This window comes from Rhamphochromis sp. 'chilingali' (assembly GCF_963969265.1).
Source record: "Rhamphochromis sp. 'chilingali' genome assembly, chromosome: 16".
Lineage (NCBI taxonomy): Eukaryota > Metazoa > Chordata > Actinopteri > Cichliformes > Cichlidae > Rhamphochromis > Rhamphochromis sp. 'chilingali'.
Window position 1 is genome coordinate 33,421,591 of NC_137943.1, and position 25,915 is coordinate 33,447,505.

General features: G+C 45.0%; 1 protein-coding gene across 1 annotated transcript in view; it reads left to right on the plus strand.

Moving 5' to 3' along the window:
- Positions 1-25,915, plus strand: part of efr3a (EFR3 homolog A) — a 112,885-nt gene that overhangs the window by 63,840 nt on the left and 23,130 nt on the right. The window contains exons 8-15 of the mRNA XM_080861815.1: positions 4,995-5,135; positions 14,835-14,913; positions 16,076-16,211; positions 20,984-21,151; positions 21,296-21,410; positions 22,812-22,863; positions 24,240-24,412; positions 24,498-24,573. Coding sequence (XP_080717941.1) covers positions 4,995-5,135; positions 14,835-14,913; positions 16,076-16,211; positions 20,984-21,151; positions 21,296-21,410; positions 22,812-22,863; positions 24,240-24,412; positions 24,498-24,573 — 940 coding nt within the window. The remainder of the gene's footprint in view (positions 1-4,994; positions 5,136-14,834; positions 14,914-16,075; positions 16,212-20,983; positions 21,152-21,295; positions 21,411-22,811; positions 22,864-24,239; positions 24,413-24,497; positions 24,574-25,915) is intronic.

The window sequence follows — 25,915 nt, forward strand, 5'->3', positions numbered from 1 at the left end:
ACAGAAAATATTTATTTCTCAACCGGACTTTTATTGTGAAATCTGCAGAAAACTCCAGGTTTTTCAGCTGATTTCACAGTAAAAGTCCTGTTAAGAAACACACAGCATAAGAATATCTACAGCTGACAAAGCAAAGTCTTAAGTTTAATTTTAGTAAGCAGGTTTCTGTCTCCTGAACCCAAACTGGGAGCTGTTTCCACGGAGGCGGGGCCTGAAAGCTGAAGGCTCTGCCTCCCATTCTACTTTTAGAAGCTTGTGGGAAGACAGGAGGACATTACTCTCAATGTTGTTGGTGCATTTCAGGAGGACGCTGCTAATTAAGTTAGACAATTACAGGGTGAATTCGCGTTTATTATTATATTTACAAAATACCACAGTTCTTGTCTTGGTCGTATAGTTTTATTTTGTTGTATTTATCCGCCACACATTAACTGGTCCGTGAAAATATTGTCTGGCACAAAAAAGGTCTGGCCCGCTGCTCTAAGATATGATGGGGCCTCATTAGTCTAGATCTGAATGAAGAAAGCCAAGAGAAGCCAAAATGGGAGAAATGTGGTCTCTCTTTCTAGTCCCAGTTGAGTTTTTGGATTGACTGAAGCTCTTTATTATTTCCATGTTTAACCCCCGAAACGCCACCATTTAAAAAAATAAATAAATAAATAAATAATGCGAGTAAACTTTTTTTTTTTAGACTGTAGGACATCAAACACGAACTTTTCACGTGTGCTGTAAATCCTTTCAGACTTTTCTTTTCCCGTGGAGGCTTGAAATTGAGTTTCTATCTGACCGTTTTTTTTGTTCTGGAATGTTTTAACAATTTTTTTCCTAAAGTGAGCAATCATGTGGCTGTAGCTCAGGTGGCAGAGCAGGTCAGCCACTAATCAGAAGGTCGGTGGTTCGATCCCAGGCTGCATCCTAGCTGCATGCCAAATATCCTTGGGCAAGATACTAACCCCATGTTTGCCTACTGGTGGTGGTCAGAGGGCCCGGTGGCGCCTTTGTCCGGCAGCCTCGCCTCTGTCAGTGCGCCCCAGGGCAGCTGTGGCTACAATGTAGCTTGCTATCGCCAGTGTGTGAATGTGTGTGTGAATGGGTGGATGACTGAATGTAGTGTGAAGCGCTTTGGGGTCCTATGGACTAGAAAAGCGCTATACAAATGCAGGCCATTTACCATTTACCATCATCAGGAAAAGTCTGGCTTCAGCAAAGTTTCTTCTATTTCATTAAATAACAACAGCCCACCTCCTATAACATCAGAGATTTTCATTTTTGCCTCATTTCCCTGCTTCTAACGAGCAATAAGCATTTAATTTCCCCTGAACCGCCCGTGTGGGCTGTCAGTAATTGCATTGTTTCCCTCCTGAGAGCTGGCTGCCTACAGTCCATCTGTGACCAGGCTTATTGCTTGGGAAATTATTTACTATTGCATTATTTTATCAATATAACACATAACATGAGGCTCTCCTGGTCTCCGGCCAGGACTGTGGATTCCTGGCAGCTCTGCAGGAAAACTTCAACCAACAAGACGGCAGAAGAAACTAATTGGCAGCATCTTTCCTCCATCAACATGAAGCATTTGGAGTTTGTTGCTTAAAATAGGCCCGGGTTGTGGCTTTGTGAATAATAACTTTGTTCTCTCAGAAACGACGCTGGATTATTCTGCATTTATTAAAGTGCTGCAACACCTCTTTGGAAGGAGGTCCAGATGCAGCAAACAGCGTTCGAGATGATTACCGTGACCTTCCCCAGTCATCGTAGTTACTAAATATTCAATATAGAAATCTTCAGAAAGTTCATTCATGGTGTCTTAAAATCCTGTCCTCTTATAAAGCGATTCATTCGTCTTGCAGACGAAGCCAATCCCAGACTTCGGACCTTTGCGGTCCAGTTTGAAATGTCAAAAATCTTCCGTGACCCACCCAAACCCTGAACTCGGATCATCACATAAGCAGAAAGTTTCGTTTTTGATCATTTGATTCCCAAACAACAGCTTTAAAATCCAGTTTAAATTCGATTTTCATCCACCTCGTGCTGAGATGAGACGAGTTCAGGACCAAAAACAGGTCCAACGATGATAACTGGAACAATGACAGGGCATTAATAAAGTGCGTAGCTGTGTTTCAGTAGTTCAGTTTCTTTTTAAAATGTTAATATTTTATGATTGTTTTAAACTACATTAGACAATCTCAGACTACAGGCCCTCAAACTACACAGGTATTATTATTGTTGGGTTTGTCTTTATAAAGAAAGCGCCTGTATTCTTTATAAATGCAGGCGCTGTCTATACAAACACATTTAATCTCAAACCAAATCAATTTTATATCCACAGTCTCATTTTGTGAGTGTCAACATGGTTTCAATGAACTACATCAAATTTCCCCCCATCTCTAAGAGCTTCCAGGGCCTGTAAATATTCACAGCATGAAGGACTTTTTGTACAATAACTTTATCATATTTAACAAAGTCCCCGCTGACTCTCAGGAGGTCAGGAGGAGGCACTCTGGCGTCCGCACGCATCACTACAACAACACGATTGCTTCCTGTTTGTGTTCTTGAGGCCGGTTTATTGGAGCACAGGTGCAGGACAACCGCCATCCTCAGGCTTTCCCAATTTTTAGGGTGTCCTAAAAATCTGAATGATAAAATAGGAAGGAAGAAGAAAATAGAAATATAAAAAATGGTCAACATCCATGTTGACCTTACGTGGCTCATGTACGTCGCTGACAGCCCTCTGCAGCATCTTCAGGACCGCACCGCTTCACGTCAGTCTCAGTCAGCGCGTTCCTCAGAAGCGGGAAACGCGCTCCCTGCAGCGGTGCTGTCTCGGACAGCTTGCACACCTCAGATTTCACACCTCGCCCAACGAGCTTGAGCTTCAAATAAGTTGAACTTTAACCCTGTTGTCAGCTGACATTTCACAACAGGTCCAGTCTCATTACAGAGAAGAGAGCCCACGGGCGTGAGAGGACTCGCTTCTCATTGGCTGCGAGGTGATGTTTGTAAATTACAAAACAGGAATCCTCAACATTACTTATCTGCCTCTCTTCCTGCTCTTCCACATCTCGGTCCTGCTTTCGACGTCATCGTCTGACAGCTCATTAGGATTACTTTTTATTATTTTCTGATATCAGAATTCGCTCTGCTGCAGCTGCGGCGCTAAACATTTCTTGGTGGGCTTACTGTCACCTCTGCAGAGCCACACTCCGAAATCTTCCGCTCATTATTATTTACTCATTCTGCTGGGCTGCGGCTCCTGCTCCTCAGACTGTTTTCTGTTTCTGCAGGTGACAGTGATCCACCAAAGTCTGTCAGGATTTGAGTTTTGGCTCAAAAGGCAGCTCAGTTATTAAAGCAGCTCTGCATTCATGCCTGCAGAAAGCAGCTTTATTTATTATGACAAAGGTATGACTTCTACAAATGTATGTGTGAGTGAAAAAGGTTTATTTCAAGCAACAAATGGGTTTATTGGGCATGAACAAAGGTCTACAAGCTTGTTAAAATGTGTTATTAACCCTGAAGTGGAAAGTCTGTATGTTTAAGTGTCTCCAACACCTTTATTTTGTCTTTTAAGTGGTCAGACTCTTTCTGCAAACCTTGAATGTCTTCAGTTGTTTTCTGCTCCTTGCACAGCTTTCTATTGTAAGGTAAAGCGCCTACGATTATAGAAAGAAAACCCCATATTAGCACGCTCTTGGCGAAAGTGGGAAGGAAAAACCTCTGGCGGATCCAGGCTCAGGGAGAGGTGGCCATCCGCTGCAACCGGTTGGGGTGGAGGGAGGACACGGGACAAAAGAGCTCCAGAGGTTGATTGCAGGCAGACCTGCCTCTTTTCAGCTGCTCTGGAAAGCCAGCAGAGAGACATCATCTCTGCAGAATGAGGTCTCACAGATGGGCGTCTCATCCTTGTCAGATGCTGAATAACCCAGACTGCATCCTTTTGATGTGGCGTAGCGGCAGCTCTGCTCTGAGCTCCTCAGCCTGTCTCTGAGGCTGAGCCCACGCACTCTTCTGCTGCTTGCATCTTCGATCTCATTCCTTAGGTCACTACCCAAACTCGTGACTGTGGCTGCGGCTACCTGACCAGTAAATCAAAAGCCACTGCTTCCTGCTCAGCTCTTATTCTTTGCTTGTGAGTATCTACAACGCGTGGGATAGAAGGGCATGGCTGCTGTTGGCCGTTTCTATAACTCTGTGTTTCTTCTCTGTTTACAGTAGTTTCATCTTTATCTGGTTACTGTTGATTTTATTACAGTTTTCCCCTCGAGAGTAACACAGTAATCCTCAGCCTTTGAAGGTTTGCACTGTTGGTTTGCGATAGCTGACCCATCGGACAGGCAGCCGTCCTGAACGCTCAGTCATTCAGTCAGAAGCCTCGATGATTCATCAGTGAGCCAATCAAAGTCATTATTTCAGTCCTGACTTCTTCTCTCTTTTCTGATGTCGCAGTGAAGGAAGGCCTGTTAAAATCTCTGCCTGGCACAGACTTTGCAGTGTTTCTGTTTCCTCTGTCTGTGCGCGCGCGCACACACACACACACACACACACACACACACACACACACACACACACACACACACACACACACACACACACACACACACACACCCCCCTCTGGTTGAGGCAGGTCGATACCCTCATTGATTTCTCCTTTTTTCCCAGCTGCTCTGATTGATTCTTTTCAGATCTTTTCTCCTGTTATTCTGTACTTGTTCTTTCCTCCTGGCTTCCTTCCTTCCTTCCTTCCTTCCTTCCTTCCTTCCTTATGGCCTGAAAGCTTCTTGCGTCGTTCCTCCTGTACAGATTTTTGTGTTCAATGTGATAAATTGATTCTTGGTTGTTGTTCAGTCATTTAAAATTAAGTAAATAATTTGCTTTCTTGTTTTCAGTCCAGCTTGTTTAAGGTGTTTGTTTCTCGTGAACGGTCACCGCAGGGGGGTATTTTTAATTTTTCTTTCTAAGCATCCTCTCTGTTGTTGTTTTGGTCTCTCTGGCAGGGCGGGACACCCCAACACGCCATCGGGGGCGGGTCAGGATGGCGAGGAGAACCCGTCAGCGCTGGCTGAGAACTGCTTCAGAGAGCTGCTGGGCCGAGCGGCGTACGGCAACATGAACAACGCTGTGCGACCCGTGCTGGTGTGAGTACCTGAAGTATCGTACACTCGCTCCTTGAGGATTCAGACTTACTGTGATAAGCTCCCCATAAGTGTTCCAGATGTCTCCCCCGGTTTATCATCGGGCGCACGGTGGATCCACGAGTGTTTCAGAAACGGAGCATTTAAGTCTGCCGGTAGTCTTTTATTTTGAAAATTGACTGGCTTCTCCCTGCTGACTTCCTGCCTCCTCATCTTTTCTGTGAAGCTTGAAGATGTGCTATTGAAACGTGTGTGTGTGTGTGTGTGTGTGTGTGTGTGTGTGTGTGTGTGTGTGTGTTTATTCCCGGGGTTAGAACACAGATCTGATTCCCAGTTTAAAGGACTGAGATATTGTTACCAGCCTTTTTTCAGTATATGCAGTGTTTGATCCAGAGTTTGAGCAGCCGTGCTGAATCCATGCGGCACTGCGGCTGTTATTGATTGAAAAAATAATAACAGCATCTCTGTGTTTGCTCCACATCGCCTGGGCGTCGTCACATTCCTGCCGCCTCCTCGTCACTCTGCGGAAACACGGCAGATTTATATTACATGTTGGGTTCATGACACAGAGAGGAGGAGAGGTGACGGGACGCCAAATAAATCTGCCGCCAATAAGCGCGAACACACACACACACACACACACACACACACACACACACACACACACACACACACACACACACACACACACAGGTTTATATATATCTATACACTGGCTTTCTTTCATTTTCCCTCTCACACCCTCTCTGACTCCCAGCACACAGAGGAAATTAAATGAGCTCTGTTATCAGCTGCCACGTGAATGCTGCACACCGCCTCCAGCCGCTGATCATGCCCTCCCCTCATCAACCCCTCCTGGGACTCCGACATCCTCAACACTGCTCCTGTTGGATGCACCGGCCCGCCACTCGGCACTGTCCACCTAAATTGGACAATTACCAAGCGAACGCTGAGCCCACTGAGGTTTTCTCTGTTTCTGCACCGATGAGTGGAGGCGGCTTTTTTATCCTCCCCGGCTCGTGCAGATATTTAAAGTAGCTGTTTAGGTTTTTGTGTTCAGCAGCCTGGCTCCGTGGGCGGTGCTGTCAATTTGGTTGGTTTAGGCTGGGCCTCCGTTCCACCTGCGATACAGACGGATGGATTTTATAAAGATGCCACTTCTGAGTCTGTTCAAAACAAAGAGGAACAACAGGAACAGTCACAGTTTACACATTTATATAAATATATATATATTCAAAATCACATCATGTTCGAAATGCAAAAACAAGCCATGCGTTGCCATGCGTTGCCATGCGTTGCCATGCGTTACGCTGCTCCAGCCTCAGACCATCACGTGCATGTTTCTACATTTCATGACAGGAAGCACAGAGCTGCTGTCAGCCTGCAGCAAAGTTACCCAAATCAAAGATGATGGCAAACTCAGCTGAGAGTTTATCTGCACAGCTTTTACTGTAGCTTACGTAGCTTTAGCGTAGCTTTGCAGCTGAACAGTTCAGTTTAGTTTTGCTGGGAAAAGTCTGAGAATGGTTTTAATTGCCGTTACAGAAACAAGAGCTGCTGCTCAGCTGCTCAGTCCACACTGCCTGGGCTGAACACAAAGTCAACTGACCCAGTGAAAAAGTGAAGATGGATGCTTTTAGATCTTTATTTTTTTATGTGTTGAGTTGCTTGTTTTAAATGAATACTGTATAAAACATGATATGTTACACTTATCAGTGACAAATCCATCCATCCATCTTCATCCGCTTTATCCGAGGCCGGGTCGCGGGGGCAGCAGCCTAAGCAAATCCGATTTTCAGAAAGCTGAAGCTGGGGAGGGTCTCTGCCCGTGCAGCCATCATCAAACCACGTCTTTATTGATACGCGCTGAGGTGCCAGAACTGATCATTGAAGGTCGTCAGAGATGAGTCAAACTCACAGGTCGGCTGTGAGAAAAGAAATGAGCTAAAATCATTTTTTTCGCTCTTCTGTGTTTTTGTTGTTTCTTCAGCCTGGAGTCAGAGCGACGACTGTTAATTAACTGTATAACCGCTGCTTGTATTTTCAGACGGGGGAGCGAGCCTCTTAATGCTGCCATTAGCAGTTAATTACACAATACCACTGTGGCTGTTTGACATCTGCAGGGCCTCTTCAGGAAGCAAGCAGCCGCTTTTCTCACCTCTCGCTGGTTTCGTGCCTCAGAGCTTTTTCAAATAAATACTTGAGCGCTCGCCGTCCTTTCTTCTTCATTTCTTCCTCCTTTGTTCTTCCTGAAACACGACCTCAGGCTGACCTCACATTCGTGACCATCTCATTAGTGACCCGTTTGACCCCAGATCAGTTTCTTTAAGGGATAAAATGCATCCCCACCTGTTGCAAACCCGCATGCGTCAAAGATGTGCTCGATGTCACATCGAGGGCAATTTGTAGCGAGGGAGCTACAAACTGGCCTCTCCCCGTCTTTCAGGCGTCTCTTTCTTTCCACCCCGGCTTTATTAAACCGTCTCGGCCTGTGCGAATCAATGTGGCTGTCTGTCTCGGAGGAAAATCACTTTTCTACCAGCAGAACACAATCACCAGGAGGAGGAAAAGCTTTAAATAGACAGCCTTCATTTTCTGTCTCATTCTGTGGGCTGTGAGCTGAAAATGTACAGCTTAGCAAAACTACATCTCTGCAGTGGGGAAAACTCTTTTATTCCCAGGTCTCCAGCTTCTGCGTTACATACACATTTCTGTTTCTTCTCTGAGATTATTTAGGCTTTAGTTTAGAAGAACAAACGCCTGGAGCTTATTTGATGAAGACCTCCACCTGCTGCTGGTGGAGCTCAGATTGAGCTACGCAGGAAATGTGCAACAAAACTATCAGCCTATAAAGCTCAGATCCTCTGCAGAGCTGCTGAGAGGTTTCACCTGGACTTCAATCAAACACGAATCAGAAGGGTTTTTGCAGTGATGGAGGAAATATTCTGTTAAAGTCTAAATAAAAACACTGATATTTTTCTTTTAGTAAAGTATGATATGTAGGAAAATGGCTTTTCAGATGTAGTTTGTATGATGCAATTATTAGGTGAATTTATATAGTCCGCTTTTATTTATCAAGGTCAAATTTTCATGGACCACCCTGTCACATCATGCAGTAAAGCATGCATTGGTGAAAACAGCAGCACCATTTTACTGCATCAGTATAAACATCCATCCATCCCTCTTCAGGTCTGGGGTGTATCCCAGCTGTCATAGGGGAAGAGGCAGGGTACATCCTGGTGTCGCGTCTGTCTCAGGGCTAACACACAGACAGATAATTCACACCTCAATTTACAATAACAAGTTAACCCCGTGCATATTTTTTGGACCGTGGGGAAAGCCGGAGCACCCGGAGAGAACCCGTCCATACATGAGGAGGAACATGTAAACTCCACCTCCATAGCACCAGCCTCTTGCCCCAGTATGAAGTTCAGTTTCAGTCTGTTCTCAGTCCCGCGGTGTTCAATAACACTTCTGTCAAAGCTGCTGGTGTTTGTCGGACGCAGGGTGTTCTTTAGGGAGAAAGGTTTGTCACTCCCAGCTCACTATTCATCAGCCATCAGGGTTAGCTTTGTGAAGAGGTGCTTTTTAACCTGAATCACCATCTTTTCCTGACTCTGGACAGGTTTCAGTGCCTAAAGCTTAGCAGTGAGTGAAAGTGAGTGGAATAAAGGCAAACCACCACGTCTCACCTGGCTATGAAATATAAGACCCACCCTCCCTACGTGCAGTTTGAAGTCATCTGAAAGTAGCCAATAGTCTCACGTTATGGCGAGGGGAAACAATGAAACATGAAGTCAAATAACAAGTTCCTCTGTCTGCAGTTCCTCTAATGTCCACTTGAGGCTGCCTCCAGAAGCGAGTCAGTCCCCACAGTGCGCTGCTTCCAGGTCTGAAGAGTGAAGCCAGCACAAAGGTGCTTTAAACATGTATTCTGTTTAACAGCCAGCAGGGGGCAACACATGGTCGCAAAAAGACTATCAGTTTTATTGAATTCAATTGGAGATCCGAGCAGTTACTCTAGTAAACCGTGGTCGCTGCAAGAGTCAGGAAGGAGGATTATCGAGGGTACGTTCAAGAGTAATCAGTCACAAGCTGACTGTGGTGCACCTGGTTCTCCAACCCCCACCTGCTTCACAGCACGTCTTTACGAACCAATCAGTGATGTCACAGTGGCTGTGCCCATCTTTTATATACAGTCTATGGAGAAAACAAATAGAATCAGCAAGTGGGACCCAGTGTCTCCTCATATACCTGTCAGATATACCACCACCCCTCCGTGTCATCATGTGTGACGACCAGAACATGAACCACTGATTACAAAGACACCCTGTGATAAACAGAAGCATTCAGGTAGCGTCATAGCCTCTGGCATATTGAAACTGCTGACTGGATAGCCAGTTTATAGAAAGATTAATAAATACAATTACTCATTTTTAACGGAAACAAAGCTGTCAAATAATTTTAGTGAGGTACAAAAAGCACATGGTTGTCCTCTGAGTCATACCCAAGTAAAGCACCTAATTTGTGTGTAACTAGAAGACTACTTTAATACCGTACTTAGAATACTTCAAGAGTTTGTTAGTTCACGTTTTTGTTTTCGAGTAATTTGTTGGATTGTGTCACTCAGGCCCGTCTTCACTCCATGATGTCTCCTTCCTCTCTGTTGACACCCAGTCAGAGCTCATCTGAGGTCTGACACTCGACACAGGGTGTCTGCCAAACACACACACACACACACACACACACACACACACACACACACACACACACACACACACACACACACACACACACACACACACACACACACACACACTCCTTCAGCCTCTAATAACCAGCCTTTAACACTGCAGCGGTGTCTCATTCTTATACTTCCAGCTGGTTACTGTACTTCGTGTGTTCAGTGTCACCTCCGGCTCTGACTGACTCACTAGCATTGTGCGCCCCCTGCAGGTCAGGCGATGCCCCCCTGAGCTGCTACTGTTGGAAGAATCCAGCCTGATGATGATACAAATGGTTTGTGTTGCATCTCTGTGTGTAAAGCTGCTGAGCAGAAACATTTAGTCCCTGTGAAATCCACACGAGGTGCTGCCGACGTGTCTGAATGTGTAAGGCTGAAGCTTGGTGACCTGATGGAGGTGGTTCAGAAACACGACAACAGGTTTTAAAGATTCAGCGGTCATGTTTTATTCAGCTCAGCATTTTATTCTCCAGTAGGCTTTTAAATATTTTACAGTGCAGGGTGATAAATACGTGAGGTTATGCTTCCCCTGCGTGGTTATTTGGAGACCAGCGCGCCTGCCGTAGCTGAAGGTGGGGTTTAAATGCAGCAGGTGGAGCTGACTGACTGAGCGGGGCTGCATTTAGTTTTCTGGGGTTAGTTTGTAACCAGCAGCAGAAGAAATGTTTGATAAATCTCTGTTGGTATTTCATCAATCAGTGCTGCCAGTAGTGATTAAAGTTGCACTGCACAGGGGGAGCAGCGCCACCCTCAGGCATGGAGGAAGGAAACGCAGCACACACACACACACACACACACACACACACACACACACACACACACACACACACACACACACACACACACACACACACACACACACACACATACCAGCTTCCTGCAGTGTGTCCTCTGACTGGTCTCCTCAGCAGTGGTTCTCTGTTATAGCAGGTTCTCATTTATAATTAACAGCCTGTAGCCTTTCTTTTACTCGTATATCACCTGTTTATAACCTGCTGGGACCTCACACAGAAATCACACGTCAGACTTTCTGGTGTGTCTGCAGAGCTGCGACGCTCTCTGAATAGCAAATACATTCCCGCCTATTACGGCCTCATTCAGAAAACCGACAGGCAGAACAAGACTGAAGACTCCCATTAGTGCACTCCACTCTTTAATTTTTCTCTCGATTGAACAGCCGCCGCACTCCCCAGCCCGTCGTTCCTCTCTGCGCCGCTCTCTCCTCCCACGCTGCTCCTGCAGGGAGGAGGACGGAGGGGGGGGGGGCGCGCGCGCGTCTTCAGACTATAAATAGCAAGCAAGGATTGGGGTTAACGGAGGGGGTGGAGGAGGCGGCGAGTTTGGGGTGTTTGAATTGACGTCACGGTGCAGAACTGTTCTCATGATAACAGCTTCAAGTCATTCTTATCGCTCTCCTCTTTCGCTCTACTCCCGACTCTCTTTATTTATGCAAGTCTGAAAAGCATGATTACTGTCAGACCGCCGAGTCACCCTCAGGGTTTCAGGCCTTGTACGTTCAGTTACCCGGCATACTTACTTAAATGGCTCTTTTTTTAATGCCTCGTTTTCAGCAGAGGTGATAAATTCAACATGATCAGTCAGATCTCGATGTATCTCGTGACATGTTATAAAATGCATACGTGGCTTTGCTGCGTAGCAGGTGTGGTTATTGTGGCGTTGAGCTGCAGGCAGGTGTGATGCAGGACTGTTGGGTTTAGCCGGGCGGTGCACCACTTCAGTTTCGCTCACGGGACTGAGCAGGAAACCTGTTTGACCCAGCTTTCCTGTCTTTCTCCACTGTCCTTTCACAATAAAGGCTCAAGTTTCACTGTGTTTGGGAAATCCTTACCTGTCCTGTTTGTTTCTATAAGGTTTGAGTCAGAATGAGGGGAAAAAAGCATCATCTGGGGAATGTCAACCTGAAATGGGATGAACATTTTCCCCATCTGTGATTTGGACAGATGTGATTTAAACCATCTGAAGGAAAAATATTATATGCATTATATTCCAGAAGCTGTAAAAGAATTAAACCCCTCCTCCAAACCTGCTGTCAGAGACTTCGAGCATCCATTGTTTTGTCTTCTTGAGCTGCACTGCTGAGCGTCACAGCGCCCAGAGATGAACTGTAAACCATCTGAAGGATGTAGCTCCATAGGCTCAAGGAGTTTTCTGGATGATGGACATTGAAAATCAATAAACTGATCCCAAAATAAAGAAAAAAATCTAAAATCAACCAAAGTTCATCACTTAGTTGTTTTTATTTGTTTGATAAAACGAATGAAAGTAGAGTCTAAGGAGCTTGGAAAGAAAAGCGTCTGAACTTCTTTAAGTTTCTTGAAGACGTTTCATCTGAGAAGCTTCATCAGTTTTAAGAGTAGGTGGAGAGTCCCAGATTTAAGCCTTGTGGTAGTGTCCCTAAGAGGGTTGTGGACCCTCTATTGATCCTCTACCTAATCACACAAGCCAAGGTGTGAAACTGGGTGTGGGTCACAATCAGCCAGAGTTTCGGGTGAGCTCATTGTGAAACCTGGCCCCACCCTATCATGTGATTTCCTGAGGTCAGATGGCCCAGGATGTGAGTGGGCGTTAAGGCGTCTGGGAAGGATCTCAGAACTGGATTATAGATGGCAGACAGTTGGTGTCGTAAACCACCGCCTCTGATCAAAGATGGTCGCTCACAGTGGGCATGGATGGATTCTGTCACTCCTCTTTCAAACCATCTGTCCTCTCTGTCCAAAATGTGAACATTGGCATCCTCAAAAGAGTGACCTTTGACCTTTAGATGAGGGTGGACAGCCAAGTCTTGTCCCGTGGAGGTGGCTCTTCTATGTTGTGCCATGCGCTTATGAAGTTGCTGTTTGGTCTCTCCAATGTAGAGGTCTGAGGATTCCTCACTACACTGTGCAGCATACACCACATTAAGTTTGTGTTTGGGATGAAGCAGTTTGTGTCTGAGTGTGTGGGTGGGTCTAAAGTACACTGGGATGTCGTGCTTGGAGAAGACTCTCCTGAGTTTCTCTGATAAACCTGCTACACAATCAGAACAATATTGTCATCCCTTATCAGAAACTTCTGAATCTGATGAGGGATGACAATATTGTTCTGATTGTCCTTCTGATTTTCCAACTAGGGAGAATCAATAGGGGTCCATGACCCTCTTGCAGACACTCCCATAGGGCTTAAAACCAGTTGTTCTTAGAACTGAAGAAGCTTCTCTGATGAAACGTCTTCAAGAAACTTAAAGAAGTCCAGATGCTTTTCTTTCCAAACTTCTTAGACTACGTTGACCTGGATGACTGAGAACCTTCACAGACGTAGAGACCTTAAACTTCCCGTTGAAGTGCATCTTTGCTCCGGGAATTTTTAGAGAAATCTGTGTTGGTCAGGTGGCGCGATAAGGTCGCGTAACGACAGAATACGGGTCACTCAGCAGGGCTGGAAACGATCCCTCCATCTTTATTCGTCTTGCTCTCACGCAGGGCAGCGGCGTGGCCTCTGACAGCTCTCGTCTGTTGTCACATAATCAATCCACGCCTACAATACGAGCCTGTAAATGGACTGCATACATAACGATCTCCTTTGGACTTATCGACCGCTCAAAGCGCCTTACAGAACAAGCCACATCCTCTCGTTCACACAGCTCCGTTTTATTTATCGATCCGTGTTGGTGTAAATAAGCGGCCGCTGTTGTGCTTCATACAGGGAGGATATGAAGTAACGACCATAAAAACAGCAGTTGGCACTCTGAGCAGCCTCCTAAATGAACCTGATACCTGAGCAGACACAAACATGAGCTGATGAAGACGAGCCAGCGCTCTAAAGATAAAGATAAAGCAGAGATGGGAATCTTCAAGTGGCCGTCAGAGGAACGGCATCTCTCCACACTCCCGTCAGCCCTGGAAGCTTTATTGTCGGGGAATTAATGTTCACGTCTCTTTCTACCAGCTCTGCACGCTCTGAGCTGTGAGCCGCTGGGCGAATAAGCCGTCCTCCCCGCGTGTTTGTATGTATGCACATATATGCGATAGATGAGTTTACCTCGCTCCCACTGAGGTGATTAAATCTGCCGTTATCGATCGTTACCGCTCCTCTTCCTCACCTTCACGCACACCCACGCGATGCTTCTTTAAATCTGTGACCGAGTGTGTGCGAGCCTCTACGACTCGGTTCATCTTCGAACACATACCATACGTGTTCATGGCCTGTGTTAGTCAGATTTTCAGTTTTCCTGCATTTTTGTGTTTATGCGACTGATCCTCCTCTGCACGATCTAATCATAATCTGTCTGTGTTACTCTGCAAGCAGCACATCCTTCACTTACACAGCTGGGCTGTGATCCTGACATGAAGGCTGATGATGATTATTGTTGCTCATCACTGAACCACGATGAGATTTAATTTGCAGACTCTTAGCCTGACATCCACTGACTAAAGTCAGTGATGAACTTTTTATTTTTCTTCTTGTTACTCTTATTTGTTTTTGTTGTGTTGTTGTTCTTCATTGTTACGCAATAAAAATGTTGAACTGACTCTGAATCTGTGGCTCAGAGCAATGCAGCATTATTATTATTATTATCCTTTAAATAATTCAAAGCAGCCAAACAGCAGAGAGGGAGATCTGACAACAGCAAACATGAGCCGGCCGTCAGTCAGGCTTCATCCCGAACTCCCTGACAGCACAACTGCTGTAGTAGCAGGAAGGATGAAGGAGCTCCGGCTGTTTCCAAAGACACAGGACAGGAGAGAGTTCACCAACCTCTGAAAACCCCTGATGGATTATAATATTAGGATTATATTAATCATAACACTAATATTGACAGATTATAAATCCGTTCTCATTCATGCAGCCGAGTCTGTGTGCGATTTCTGGATTGTGTCATTTTAAAGATGCAGTCTTTGCAGGGATGCTCCTCAGAACTGGGTCGATTGAATAATCACTTTATTTTCTTCTTCCTTCAGTCACCTGGATAACCATCACCTGTGGGACCCCAACGAGTTTGCAGTTTCCTGCTTCAGAATCATCATGTACTCCATCCAGGTACGTTGCACTTCCTCTGACATCTAGGTCGAGATGGCAGAGGCTAAAAAATGGAGCTGATTTGATCTGGAAGCAGTGAAAACCAGTAGTCGAGAGCTCTGCTGACATGCCGAGTCTTTAAAAAGGAAAAGTTCTGTCTAAAGCAGCTGCTGGAGATGTTTTAAGGTCGAGTTCACATCCAGCAGCTTCACAAAAACTTCCTCGATGTCAAAGGTCGCCTTCTGAAGTAACTGTTTTATAGCAGTTCAGCTGCACAGAGAGAGGAGACGCAGCGAGCAGGAAATACTACAGACTGCTTTAATAACTGAGATGCTTTAAAGAAAAACAAACATTTCTTCACTTTCACTTGTTTGTTTGTTCTCTATGGAACTTCAGCGGATTATTGCTGCTGCAGTTTGTCCAGTTTTACAGCCGCTGTAAGATGTTCGTTTCAGTGGAAATTTGCTGGTTTATTAGCAACAAATGAAAGAACACTTTGTCTAGTATCTGCATTCAGCAGCATGCTAGCACAAATCCTCCTCCAGCATAACAGAATCAGCCGCACCTGCTCAGACGTTCACTAACTACAACTATAAACTTTTTCTATTTAATGTTAATAATTCTGCATGAAGAAAAGTTCATTTGATGAATGTGTGATAGTAAATCACATAATATGATTTAAGGATTTAATCATAAATGATTTTTGCAAACTGAAAAAGTCTCACTTAGCTGCATTCTTTCTACTGGCCAGCAGGAGGCGCCTCCTGGTTCAGAGAACTGTCATTGTAGAGAAATTTATTGGAAAAAGTTGCAAATTGTAACTTTAACATATGACATAATTCAGCATTTTCCGATTAGTTTGTGGTCTCGTTTCATGGTTTTGTTAAATCTAGCGTGATGCTCATTTTGTAAACAAAGGTCGCGTTTAGAGTAAAACAGATCATCGTACTGTTTACAGCGGACCTACCTGCTGATTGACACTTTTCACCCTGGTGCGAGTGTATCGTTTCCTGCTGCTCGTCACGTCTGGTCTAAAAACACTGTCCGCTCGAGTCTGTAGGACGGGGCTTCAGAAGCTGCTCCATCATTTATATACAGTCTGTCTGTGAAGTTCACCATGTGATCGACAGCAAACTCTATATTTGTTCCAAACATCATTTGAAATCCTCTTTGGCTTTTTCAGGCTCAGCACTCGCACCACGTGATCCAGCAGGTTCTGAACCACCTCGACACTAACAACAAGAACACGCCGCGGGTCAGAGCCGGCATCGTCCAGGTGCTCCTGGAGACGGTGGCCATCGCCGCCAAAGGATCTGTGGGTGAGTTAAAGTGACGGACTGCTTCCCTCTGCAGGACGTCATGGAGGAAGATGTCATCATCTCTCTGAGGTTTAAAAAATGGTGTCATTAGCTTTACCACTGCAAGTCTGCAGATGGCCATAACGTGTCAAACACAACAACAACGCGCTGGTAGAGGCACAGACAGAGGAGGCATTAACGTAAAGAAAGAATCTGAAACGGCGTCGCCCAGAATCAGGATTAAATACGTGCATCAAAGCAGGATGTTGTTGGCCTTTAGCTTGCTTCTCTGCAGCCAGAAGAAAGTTATCATCCGATGTGAGCTGGCTCAGTTTGCACACACAGGTGTGTGATCATCTGCAGTAACAGGCTGGTAATATTTTCACATTTTAAACAGGAAGCTGATCTGTGATGTTTCGGCTGTTAGGCCAAAATAATTGTCAGCAACAACAAACACAGTTAACAGATCCAGTTCAGTGACCCAAAGAGGCCACACCCCTAAATTTAACCTTCACCAAAATCCAATAACAGGGGAGTGGCTCAGTTTTAAAGGCAGCCTCAAGTGGAGGTTAGAGGAAGTACAGTTTTTGACACTTCCACGTCGATTTTAGCTTTCTAGCTCCGTATGTTTAGTTTAAAACCATAAAACCAAAAGGCAGTATATATATAGTATATTATTACTATATTATTATTAATTACATTTTCCTTTGACAGGCTCGAAACAGTAACGAGTTTTGTTTCTTATGTGCGATTATTAAGCCGAGGAGAAAATGTCACGGTCCGGATGAAGCGTTGACATAAACACCTCCCACTGCAGAGGAAGCTCAGACTAAGCTGGTTAGAGATGAGTTGTTAATAGACGATCTGCACTCTTATTAAATAAACTGTCGGAGCTGAAACAATCAGCCGATTAACTGATGAAGAGAAAAACAACCTTTTTTCTGTTGTTTGTTTTCAGCTGTTTTAAGATGTAAGCTTGGCTTCTTACCTGTCGGGACCACGTCAGTGAAAATGTGTCCTTATTTCACCTGAACTTACAGTTGTGTTGCTTATTAAGTTGGACAGAGCATTAAAAGCAGGCGCTGGGTGGAGGAGGGTTGCAAAGCAGCTTGCAGATTCTCAGCAGCTGTTGACAGGTTGAAGGAAGTTAAATCGTAGGCTTTATATATGAGATTTGTCATGGTGAATGCTAAACTGACACTTATGTTATTGACATTTTGACCTCTTTAGACTTTTGAATCTTGGGAGAAATTAAAGTTTTGCTACAAGTGTTACTTTGTTACCCAAACTTGAAGGAACACGTTTGAATTTGAAGAAACACAAAGTAAAGACGGCACTCGGAGGTGTTTAAACAGGTGCTCCAGTGTTTTTGATGTTGTCACATTGTGTCTGCTGTCCCGGCGTTTCATTCTGCTTGAACGTTTGTAGATGCTAATTGCCTGATAATTAAATCATCAGGTTTTTCACTGTTAGGAAGAAAAGAAGTCAACAGAAACATTCAAATTACTCTGTCCCACTGAGGTGTGGAAACAAATTAAAAACTTGAGAGTATTTAATTGAAGAAAAGCTGTAAGTAGTAATTATTTTTACTGCCTCTTCCTGGAAATAAAACACAACCTTCCTCCTGGATAGGAATGATCCAAGGCTCCAAAAGAAGTGACGTGTTCACCTTTGAAAGCGAATGCACGATTCCTCCTAATCTGTGGCTCGGTACGGTATGACCCTGTGCTTGGATTTAAACTGAGTAGAGCAGCTTCTGCAGACTTCCCCCCTCGGCACACGCCCGGCGTTAACGAGCATTCTGGGTAATCACAGCTTTCACGTCTCAAGTTTTGAGAAAAAAATAGATTTATTTGAACCTCTCTTCTCTTGAGTTTCTTTCCCCTTTATTCTTCCTTTTATCTTTTACCAGCAGATGCTCTTAGAGCTCTTAGATGATGATGATGATGAGCAGGAATACACCACCAGATACTTTCAGTTCAACTTTAACGTACACAGACTGATCAGAACCAGATCATGTTATAATCTGATGTAATGCAATAACACTGCAGTAACTGGAAGGGTCAGCTTTATCGTCAACTTCTGCAGCATTTTGTGGTGTTTGTCTCTGAGATTTAGGTGCAAGCAGCACTAAATAACAGACAGTCATACTGTCAGCCTTTACATAGGCAACGTCTCCCAGTTAACATGGTGAGCAGCTACGTCCCAGTAATACCAGTAGGTTGATTTCCCTGATGCTGTAGAGGTTCTGCAGGGTAGGCTTGAGCAGCAATCTTTATTACAGGTTTCTTCACAGTGTGCCCTCTGTAACTATTCTATATATTTCTTTCTGGTCACTCAGTGTCATGTGACATTTGAACAAATCCACAGAGTGTCCGAAGTGTGAGCTGAGTAAACGGGGAAGCTGCAGACGCGCAGAGATCACGCCGTGGTTGTGTAGCTCAGTGTTGGTGGTATGTAGAATAGCACCGTCGTGTGATGCTGTGAGTCAGTCTGTGTCAGTAGATTAGAGTAAGTATTACTAAAGGTAATTCAGAATGTGTTGTTGTAGATAATTGTTTGCTCCCAGACTGCTAGAGAAAGTAAAAAATAACCCTTCAAAGAATCCTGATCTGTGAGATTTACAAAGATGGATGTAGCTACTGTGATGTCATCCACTGGTTTGTGAAGTCCCATTTTAAATCAAGATGAGCGTTTCCACCATCACCATGAAGCTGGATGTGATGACAGACGGGCACTCCTCAGATAATCCTCCTTTCTGAAACAAAGCATTGCAGCCTGACCCGTGTACTGGCACACCCATAATATCAGCCAGTGTTAGCTATTGGCTGATCTACTGTATTGGCATTTATGGCAGCCAATAACAAAAAGGTAAAGAAGACATGGAGAAACATCCTTCAACCATGTTATAAGTGCTGACATTGCATAGTAGTCCACTAGAGGGCACTCTGCAGTTTCTCTGTTTGGAACGCCGTAAACAACAACGAGCTGAGCTTAATCGATTAAATAACAACCCTCGACAGTTTGCTTCATGTCTGAAAGAAGAAAAGACGTCTGTTGGAATATTAGATTATTATATATCGCCAAATATATTATCTGTACTGCTACATGTTTATAGGACCGGAAGTCTTTTTGTAACCAGTTATCTCCCTCTACTGGTCATTTATAAAAGTGCAAGTTTAAGGCACTTGTGCATTGGCTTCACTTTTAAGTCAGAATACTTTAATAATCCCAAAGGAATTTATGTAAAAGAAAGCTATTAAAACAAGCGAACACTCTAAAGTACTGAGTAAACGAAAAAAGTAATAAGTAAAAAGTAAAGAAGCAGGAGCAGCAGAAACGGGCTGCACGCTGGTTGACGCGTTAACCTTCGAAGTCCATCTTTTATAGTTTGAGGTTGACTCACTTTTGGAGGCGGCCTCAAGTGGCCACCAGAGGAACTTCAGGATTTTGGCACCTCTGTAATGTCGCTTTTCATATTCATAATATTTGCTAAAATTTAATGTAGCTTTATATTACCGTCTCCATTTGTTGTTTTTCATTTTCCTGTCTCCGTTTTTTTTAAAAGTTTGTTTTCTGTCTTCTTTAAACGAGCGAAGTCCGAGCTGTGCCTGGAGCTGCCCGTTCAGCGCTGGCTTGTAATAATCTGTGGTGTTGCTTTCTGTGACAGAGTGAATTAGGACTGCAAAGCAGAGCCTGTTCGTGTTTATTTTACTGCAGTTTATGTCGGATATCTGCAGGTTCAGCTCCACCAAAAATAGCTCACTAGATAATTTTAAGTGTTTAAAGCAAATATGTTTTCTTCTCCTTATCACAGCAGCCTGGAAGCTCTCCGAATTATTTATGTTTTAATTGGTCTATTGGTAACATGGCAGCATCTGCCTGATGGAAAAGTATTTAAAATTCTTCCTGAGTTTATCCATGAACCCATTAAAATAAAAGTTAAAGTTTTAGTAAAAATGTTTTGCCTTATTTTTAACGAAGCAGTCAAACTGTATATTTCCCTTGATTATTGGTTAAATACCACGTCGGCTGCATTATGTTAGCTTAGCGGGGCCAGAGCTAAGCATGTTGGAGCAAACAGCCAGTTCAGAGACCAGCTGGGTAGAAACAAGCAGGAGGAAACTATCAGAGCACATGTTACACGTGTGTCTCCTCGACAGATCAATCTGAGGCAGGAGTGTCGATATGTTTCCATTTAAGGCTGTTTGAAACTGATGGTGACTGTTCACATGTTGGAGGTTTCAACAGCTTTCTACAAAAATGTGACGGCTCAGGTGGAGTGTGGGATTTATCCAACGAAGGGAAACAAACCACGTAAATCTGAAACCTGAAATTTGTGTGAAAACCACAGAATTTTATTTACTGTGAGATTCTGACCAGTCTGTGTGTTTGTGAAGCTACTGAGCTCTCAGCCACTCGTGGACCACACAAGCAGTGTCAGCAAAACCCCAAATTTCACTTAGTGGCAGCTGACTAATACATGTTTAAACGACTCATTAAAGAGCTCGACCCAGGCTGTTTATACAGATGTTTCTACAACATCTGCCACTGGCCTTCAAAATAAATGAACACTTTTAGCCACACCAGGTGCAACGAAACAGGCCCTGTTTTAGGATTAAATAATCCTTCTCTCTTCACCTTTTTGTGGCTTTTCCTATGCAAAGCTCCTACGAAATCATAGTTAAAAGGCCCGATACGAACAAAAGATGGAAACCCGACTCTTCCTGTTTACGAAAATGTCAGGCTAATGTTTCCTGTGATGTTCATTTAACCTGCGGGTGTGATGGCAGGGCCCACCGTGCTGGAGGTGTTCAACACTCTGCTCAAACACCTGAGGATGAGCGTGGACTTTGAGCTGGGCGACAGCTCGAGGAGGAACTCCGCCTCCAGCGTTTCGTCCGTCCGCGGTAAAGAGAGCGAGGAGCGGATCGTCCAGAACGCCATCATCCAGACCATCGGTACGAGCTCCTCTATTACTCCAGAGTGTGTTTGTCTTAATGAACATGTGCCTGCATGTGTTAGTAAAAATAACCTTGAATGTCAACGTTTTTTTCATTCACTGAGTTCTGACTCATCTTTTTCTCTTGTGGCGTCGCCGCCAGGCTTCTTCGGTGGAAATCTGCCAGACTACCAGCGAGCTGAAGTCATGATGTTCATCATGGGCAAAGTGCCAGTCTACGGGACGCCCTGCCACGCCTTGGACACAGTCAAGATTGGGTGAGTCACACATTCATTATCCAGAGACCCGGAGGTTCCCTCGTAGAGCTGCAGCCAGTCAGCTCACAGCTCTGAAACGCCGCCGCTAACGCTGCGTGCAGCTAAGACGCCGATTCGGCTGGTCGCTCGTCACAAATGAAGCTGTGCTCACAGGACTGTACTGTCAGGAGACTTCTCTGCAGCTGGATGATGATGATGATGGTGACGATGAGTGGATTTTACTGTCACGGCACATTTAAACTGTCCTGAACTCCATGCTTGTGTCAATGAAACGATATGATTTGATGATACGTTTCGTGCTTTTAAAATCATTTTTGTAATATATTTTATCCTCAGAGACCAAAGGGCAGTCATTGGGTCAAAACATCGCCTCTCAGTACTTTGCCTCTGTTTGTGGTCCTTCAGTAGCTGTGAGGTTTGGGCTGAACCTTTATATTCTGGTTTCATGGAGTTAAAGCTGTGCTGATTTTTTAGCTCAGCGCTGTAACGTGTAACACTGGAAGCAGTTTCTAAAGAAGACGCTTGCAATTTTTTTCTCTCTTCATCAAATCTTTCTCCTAATCTGTCCTCACTTCACCTCCTGGACACCCCGCGGTGCACCCGTCCCTGCAGCCAGAATAAAGAAAGAAAAACAAGCTAATCCCTCAGGCGAGAGTGCAAGGGCAGATAATCCCAAATCAGACGAACGCCCTCCTCCTCCTCACAGACGCTCGCTCTCTCTGTTCCTTTTTGGGTAATTTCTCTCTGCAGCTTGTTGATGCTAACAAGGAGGTCTGACAGCGTTTCACTATAAAAGTCAACACTGAAGATGTCCTGCTGCTGCTTACAGCACCTTTACTCTTCTTCCTCGTGGAGTCTTCAGACTGTGAAGAGAACCACAGACTGTCTGGATGTCAGTGCACATTCATTTTGAAGCTTCAGGTTTTGTGTTTTGGCTGTTTGCTATTTTATAGGCAGAGGTGAGCACATCTGGACTGCATGTTGAAGCTGTCAGCTAAAGCTAGCATCGTCAGGTTTTCACTCCATGAAGTCTATTTAAAAACACTGAGTGCATTCTCACTGCCTCTGTGATTTCAGACAGTGAGTAGTACCTCAGAGCCACTTATCAAATACACTTGATTAACTGATCCTCAGCAAGTGTTCTCATTTCTATAAACGTTTGCTGGTCTGAACCAATCGTGTGTTGACAGTGACACTAATAAATACGAAGTAGCAGATAAAATGTGTTCATTTCACTTCTCGGGTGTTCTGAACCTCACAGCTTTCTTATTTGTCATGCAGTTGCTGTAAACATGTAACATGGCAGCCTGTGGGGACTGACTGCCCTCCGGTCTGCTGTACTGGACACTGTGAGTTTGCGGTCGGTCCTGACGGGGTTTCTTTATCTTTTGTGTAACGCAGGCATCAGGGCACCAAGCGGATCCAGACCATGCTGCTCAGCTCCCTCATCATGGTGAGTCCTCGGTTTGTTCCCTCCGTTCATGAGACAGGAACAAAGACACCGGCATACAAAACCTGAGCTTCAATAAGGAAAACTAAAATAGTGCACAGTCCTACCTGAAATACCCACGGACGAAAACTCTGGACGTCCTCACAATGAGTCATGTTCTCTAAATGTAAAAGCATCAAAGACGCGTTTCTCCGTCCTAATGACGCGTCTCCAGTTACATGAAAGTCGTATTTGTGTGTTTATTATCGGCCATGTTGGAGCTCTGGCTGTTTAACACTCGAAGTCTGCGTGAAGTCGCTTCCTTCTCCTTCATTATCTGCTTCAGTGAGAGACCCTCATCTCCCCGAGACGAGGAGGCACAGGTGGCACACACACACACACACACCCTCGTGCCCGCTCTCTCGCCGCTTCATTACGGATGTCTGTCCTCTTCTCCCCTCGTCGCGCCGCCACCTGCTTCTCAGAGCAGCTGGAGGAGGGGTGAAAGGTTGAAGTTTTTATAATGCCATGCGACAGCAGATGGGGCTGAGCATTATGAGGTGTGTGTGTGTGTGTGATTTTGCAGCCTGCTGGGAGAAAACCCAGATGTTTTCAGGGTTCGTAGTCGGGGTGAAAGCAGGGACTCACCCAGGACGAAGATCAGGACGCAGCTCGGAGAGGTTGCCAGTCCATCACAGGGCCGACTTATTCAATTAAAGCCATTTAATAACTGCGCTGGTAAATTAGACCACAGTGCACATGTACAAACACCGAGTGAGAGTCTGGACCAGCTGACATGCTCGGTTCACTCTCCCACCTTGTTTGAAGTAGGCGAGTCTGCTTCGTTACAGATTTCAGCATCTCTGAAGCTGAGTGATCATCACAGCCAGGACTCAGCAAAGTTACACTAAAGCTTCTCATTTGCAGCTGCTGCTAACAAACCAAACGGTTCGAATGTTAAAAATTCAGCGAGTTGTGACGGTTTCTACTGCGTATGCATCTCTGATGTGCATGTATTGCGAGGCCCTGCTCTGGCTGATCACATGGGCCACATCACCCGTTACAGTGATCAGTGTGGCGTCTGCATGCGTCTCTGACAGGATACATTTTTTGCTAAAAACAGTGTAGTGTTTGTCATTTTGTGCCTCGACGCGCTCTCACGCAGCAGAGTGAGGCGTGCCGACGCGGAGCGTGATTGTGATAACGATCAGATTTGTCTTCGGCTGTTCACGCTGATCGAAAATGATCACGTCAGAGTCACAAACGGTGGGAAAAATCAACACTGGCACACGCTCACAAGCTTGTGAACGTAACCTTTAAGCTCTGCCGATCAGCCGTTTCTCCCTCTGGGGTAATTGCTGCACGCCGCCATGAATCTCACCTTGTCTCCTCTTCCTCAGGTCACCTCCGGCTTCAAGTCTAAGTCCATGGCGGCGGCTCTGCCTCCTCCCTTCCTGGACCCGCTCTTCTCCATCTCTCTGATGGAGGACAGCGAGCTGAGGCAGCTGGTGTTCGAGATCCTGCACAACATCCTCGACCGCCACGACAACCGCGCCAAGCTGCGCGGCATCAGGTAGCGCATCGCTCACCGTACTTACACGAGCCCTGCGGTGCTGGCGCCAGGTTTAACGACGCTCTCGTGTCCGGCTCTGTTACAGAATCATTCCTAATGTCTCCGCACTGAAGATTAAGAGAGAGAAGATTTCCAAGCAAGACGTCGCATTCATGAAGAAGGTATCATAATCGCGCTGAGGTCACAGTTTCTCTTTTCTAAAGAAATACTCCTTTAGATTCTCAGTCTTTTACTGCTGACCTCATTTAACCTTAATCATCTCTTGGGGGGGAAATGTGACACACAGAACAGTTGAGAAACACAGAATGATTGAAACAAAATGCAACTTTTAAAGGGGATCTGATGCTGCATAATTTTAGCCGATTTTAGCACTCAGTGCTTTCTTACTACAAGTCTCATTCTCCCATTCACTCACACACACACACACACACACACACACACACACACACACACAAACGCAAGGACTTTTTCACACCCTCACACTCCAGTGCATCCATGAGAGGAAGTTTGGGATTCAGTGTCTTGCCCGAGGATACTTCAGCATGCCGGGGATTTAACCACCAACCTCCCAGTTGGTAGATGACCTGGTAGATGGCTGTATAGATACAGCCTGTGATTATACAACTGACTTAAATCTGCATTCTTTCTTGTGGCCAGCAGGGGGCAGAGAGTCCGGTTTTTAAAAAGAAGGCAGGTTTTTATAGAAGTTTATGAAAAGAACCAAATTTGCAAATTATAAACATGAAAAAAAATCGTTGTTTTTCTTTTGTACATGTTAACAATGTCAAACAAGAAAAGCCGACAGCACCGTGTGGAGCGATGTGTCTGCTACATGTTTGAGGAGTCACCTGATATACTGGTGGTCATTCTGTGAATAAGAATAATACAGGGGCGCAGCTGCCTCATTCGTCTGCTGGCCAAATATTTGCAATGCCAATCAGAAGGTAGGGGGAGGAGCTAAAGCAGGTTATTTCAGACAGATTATTTTGAACCGGGAATCTTGGAAAGCTGCTCCAGCTGAGCCGTAGTGAAAACATGGAGCTGGAGATGATCCGAATGCAGGTGTTTTTACAAGCGAGGTCTTTGGAGCTCATTGACCTGGGCGGGAAGCCTCGGTCATCATCAGCACGCGGCATTTCCAAAATGAAGCCCTGCGATTTCACTCTTTCACCTGCGAATCACACCTGAGCCGTAACCAGAGGTCGGGGGAACGACCTCCTCTGTAGGCCGGTGTCTAAGGTCATTAACGTGTCTAACTGTAATTAATTAGCTGTAAATAAAAGTTTTTGTCTTCAGCTGTCGAGCTTATAACGAATGCAGGCAGCCGGGCTCTGCTTTTATGTGTTTCATAAATCCCACTCCAGCAGCGGTGGGATATTTTTATCCAGATTTTAATGGGATTAATCATTTCATTTGCGTTTTCAGGGACAATAACTTTTTGATTCATCCGCAGTGGAGCTGCTGTGATAGATGTTCAGAACAGGGCGATTAATTAAGACTTTA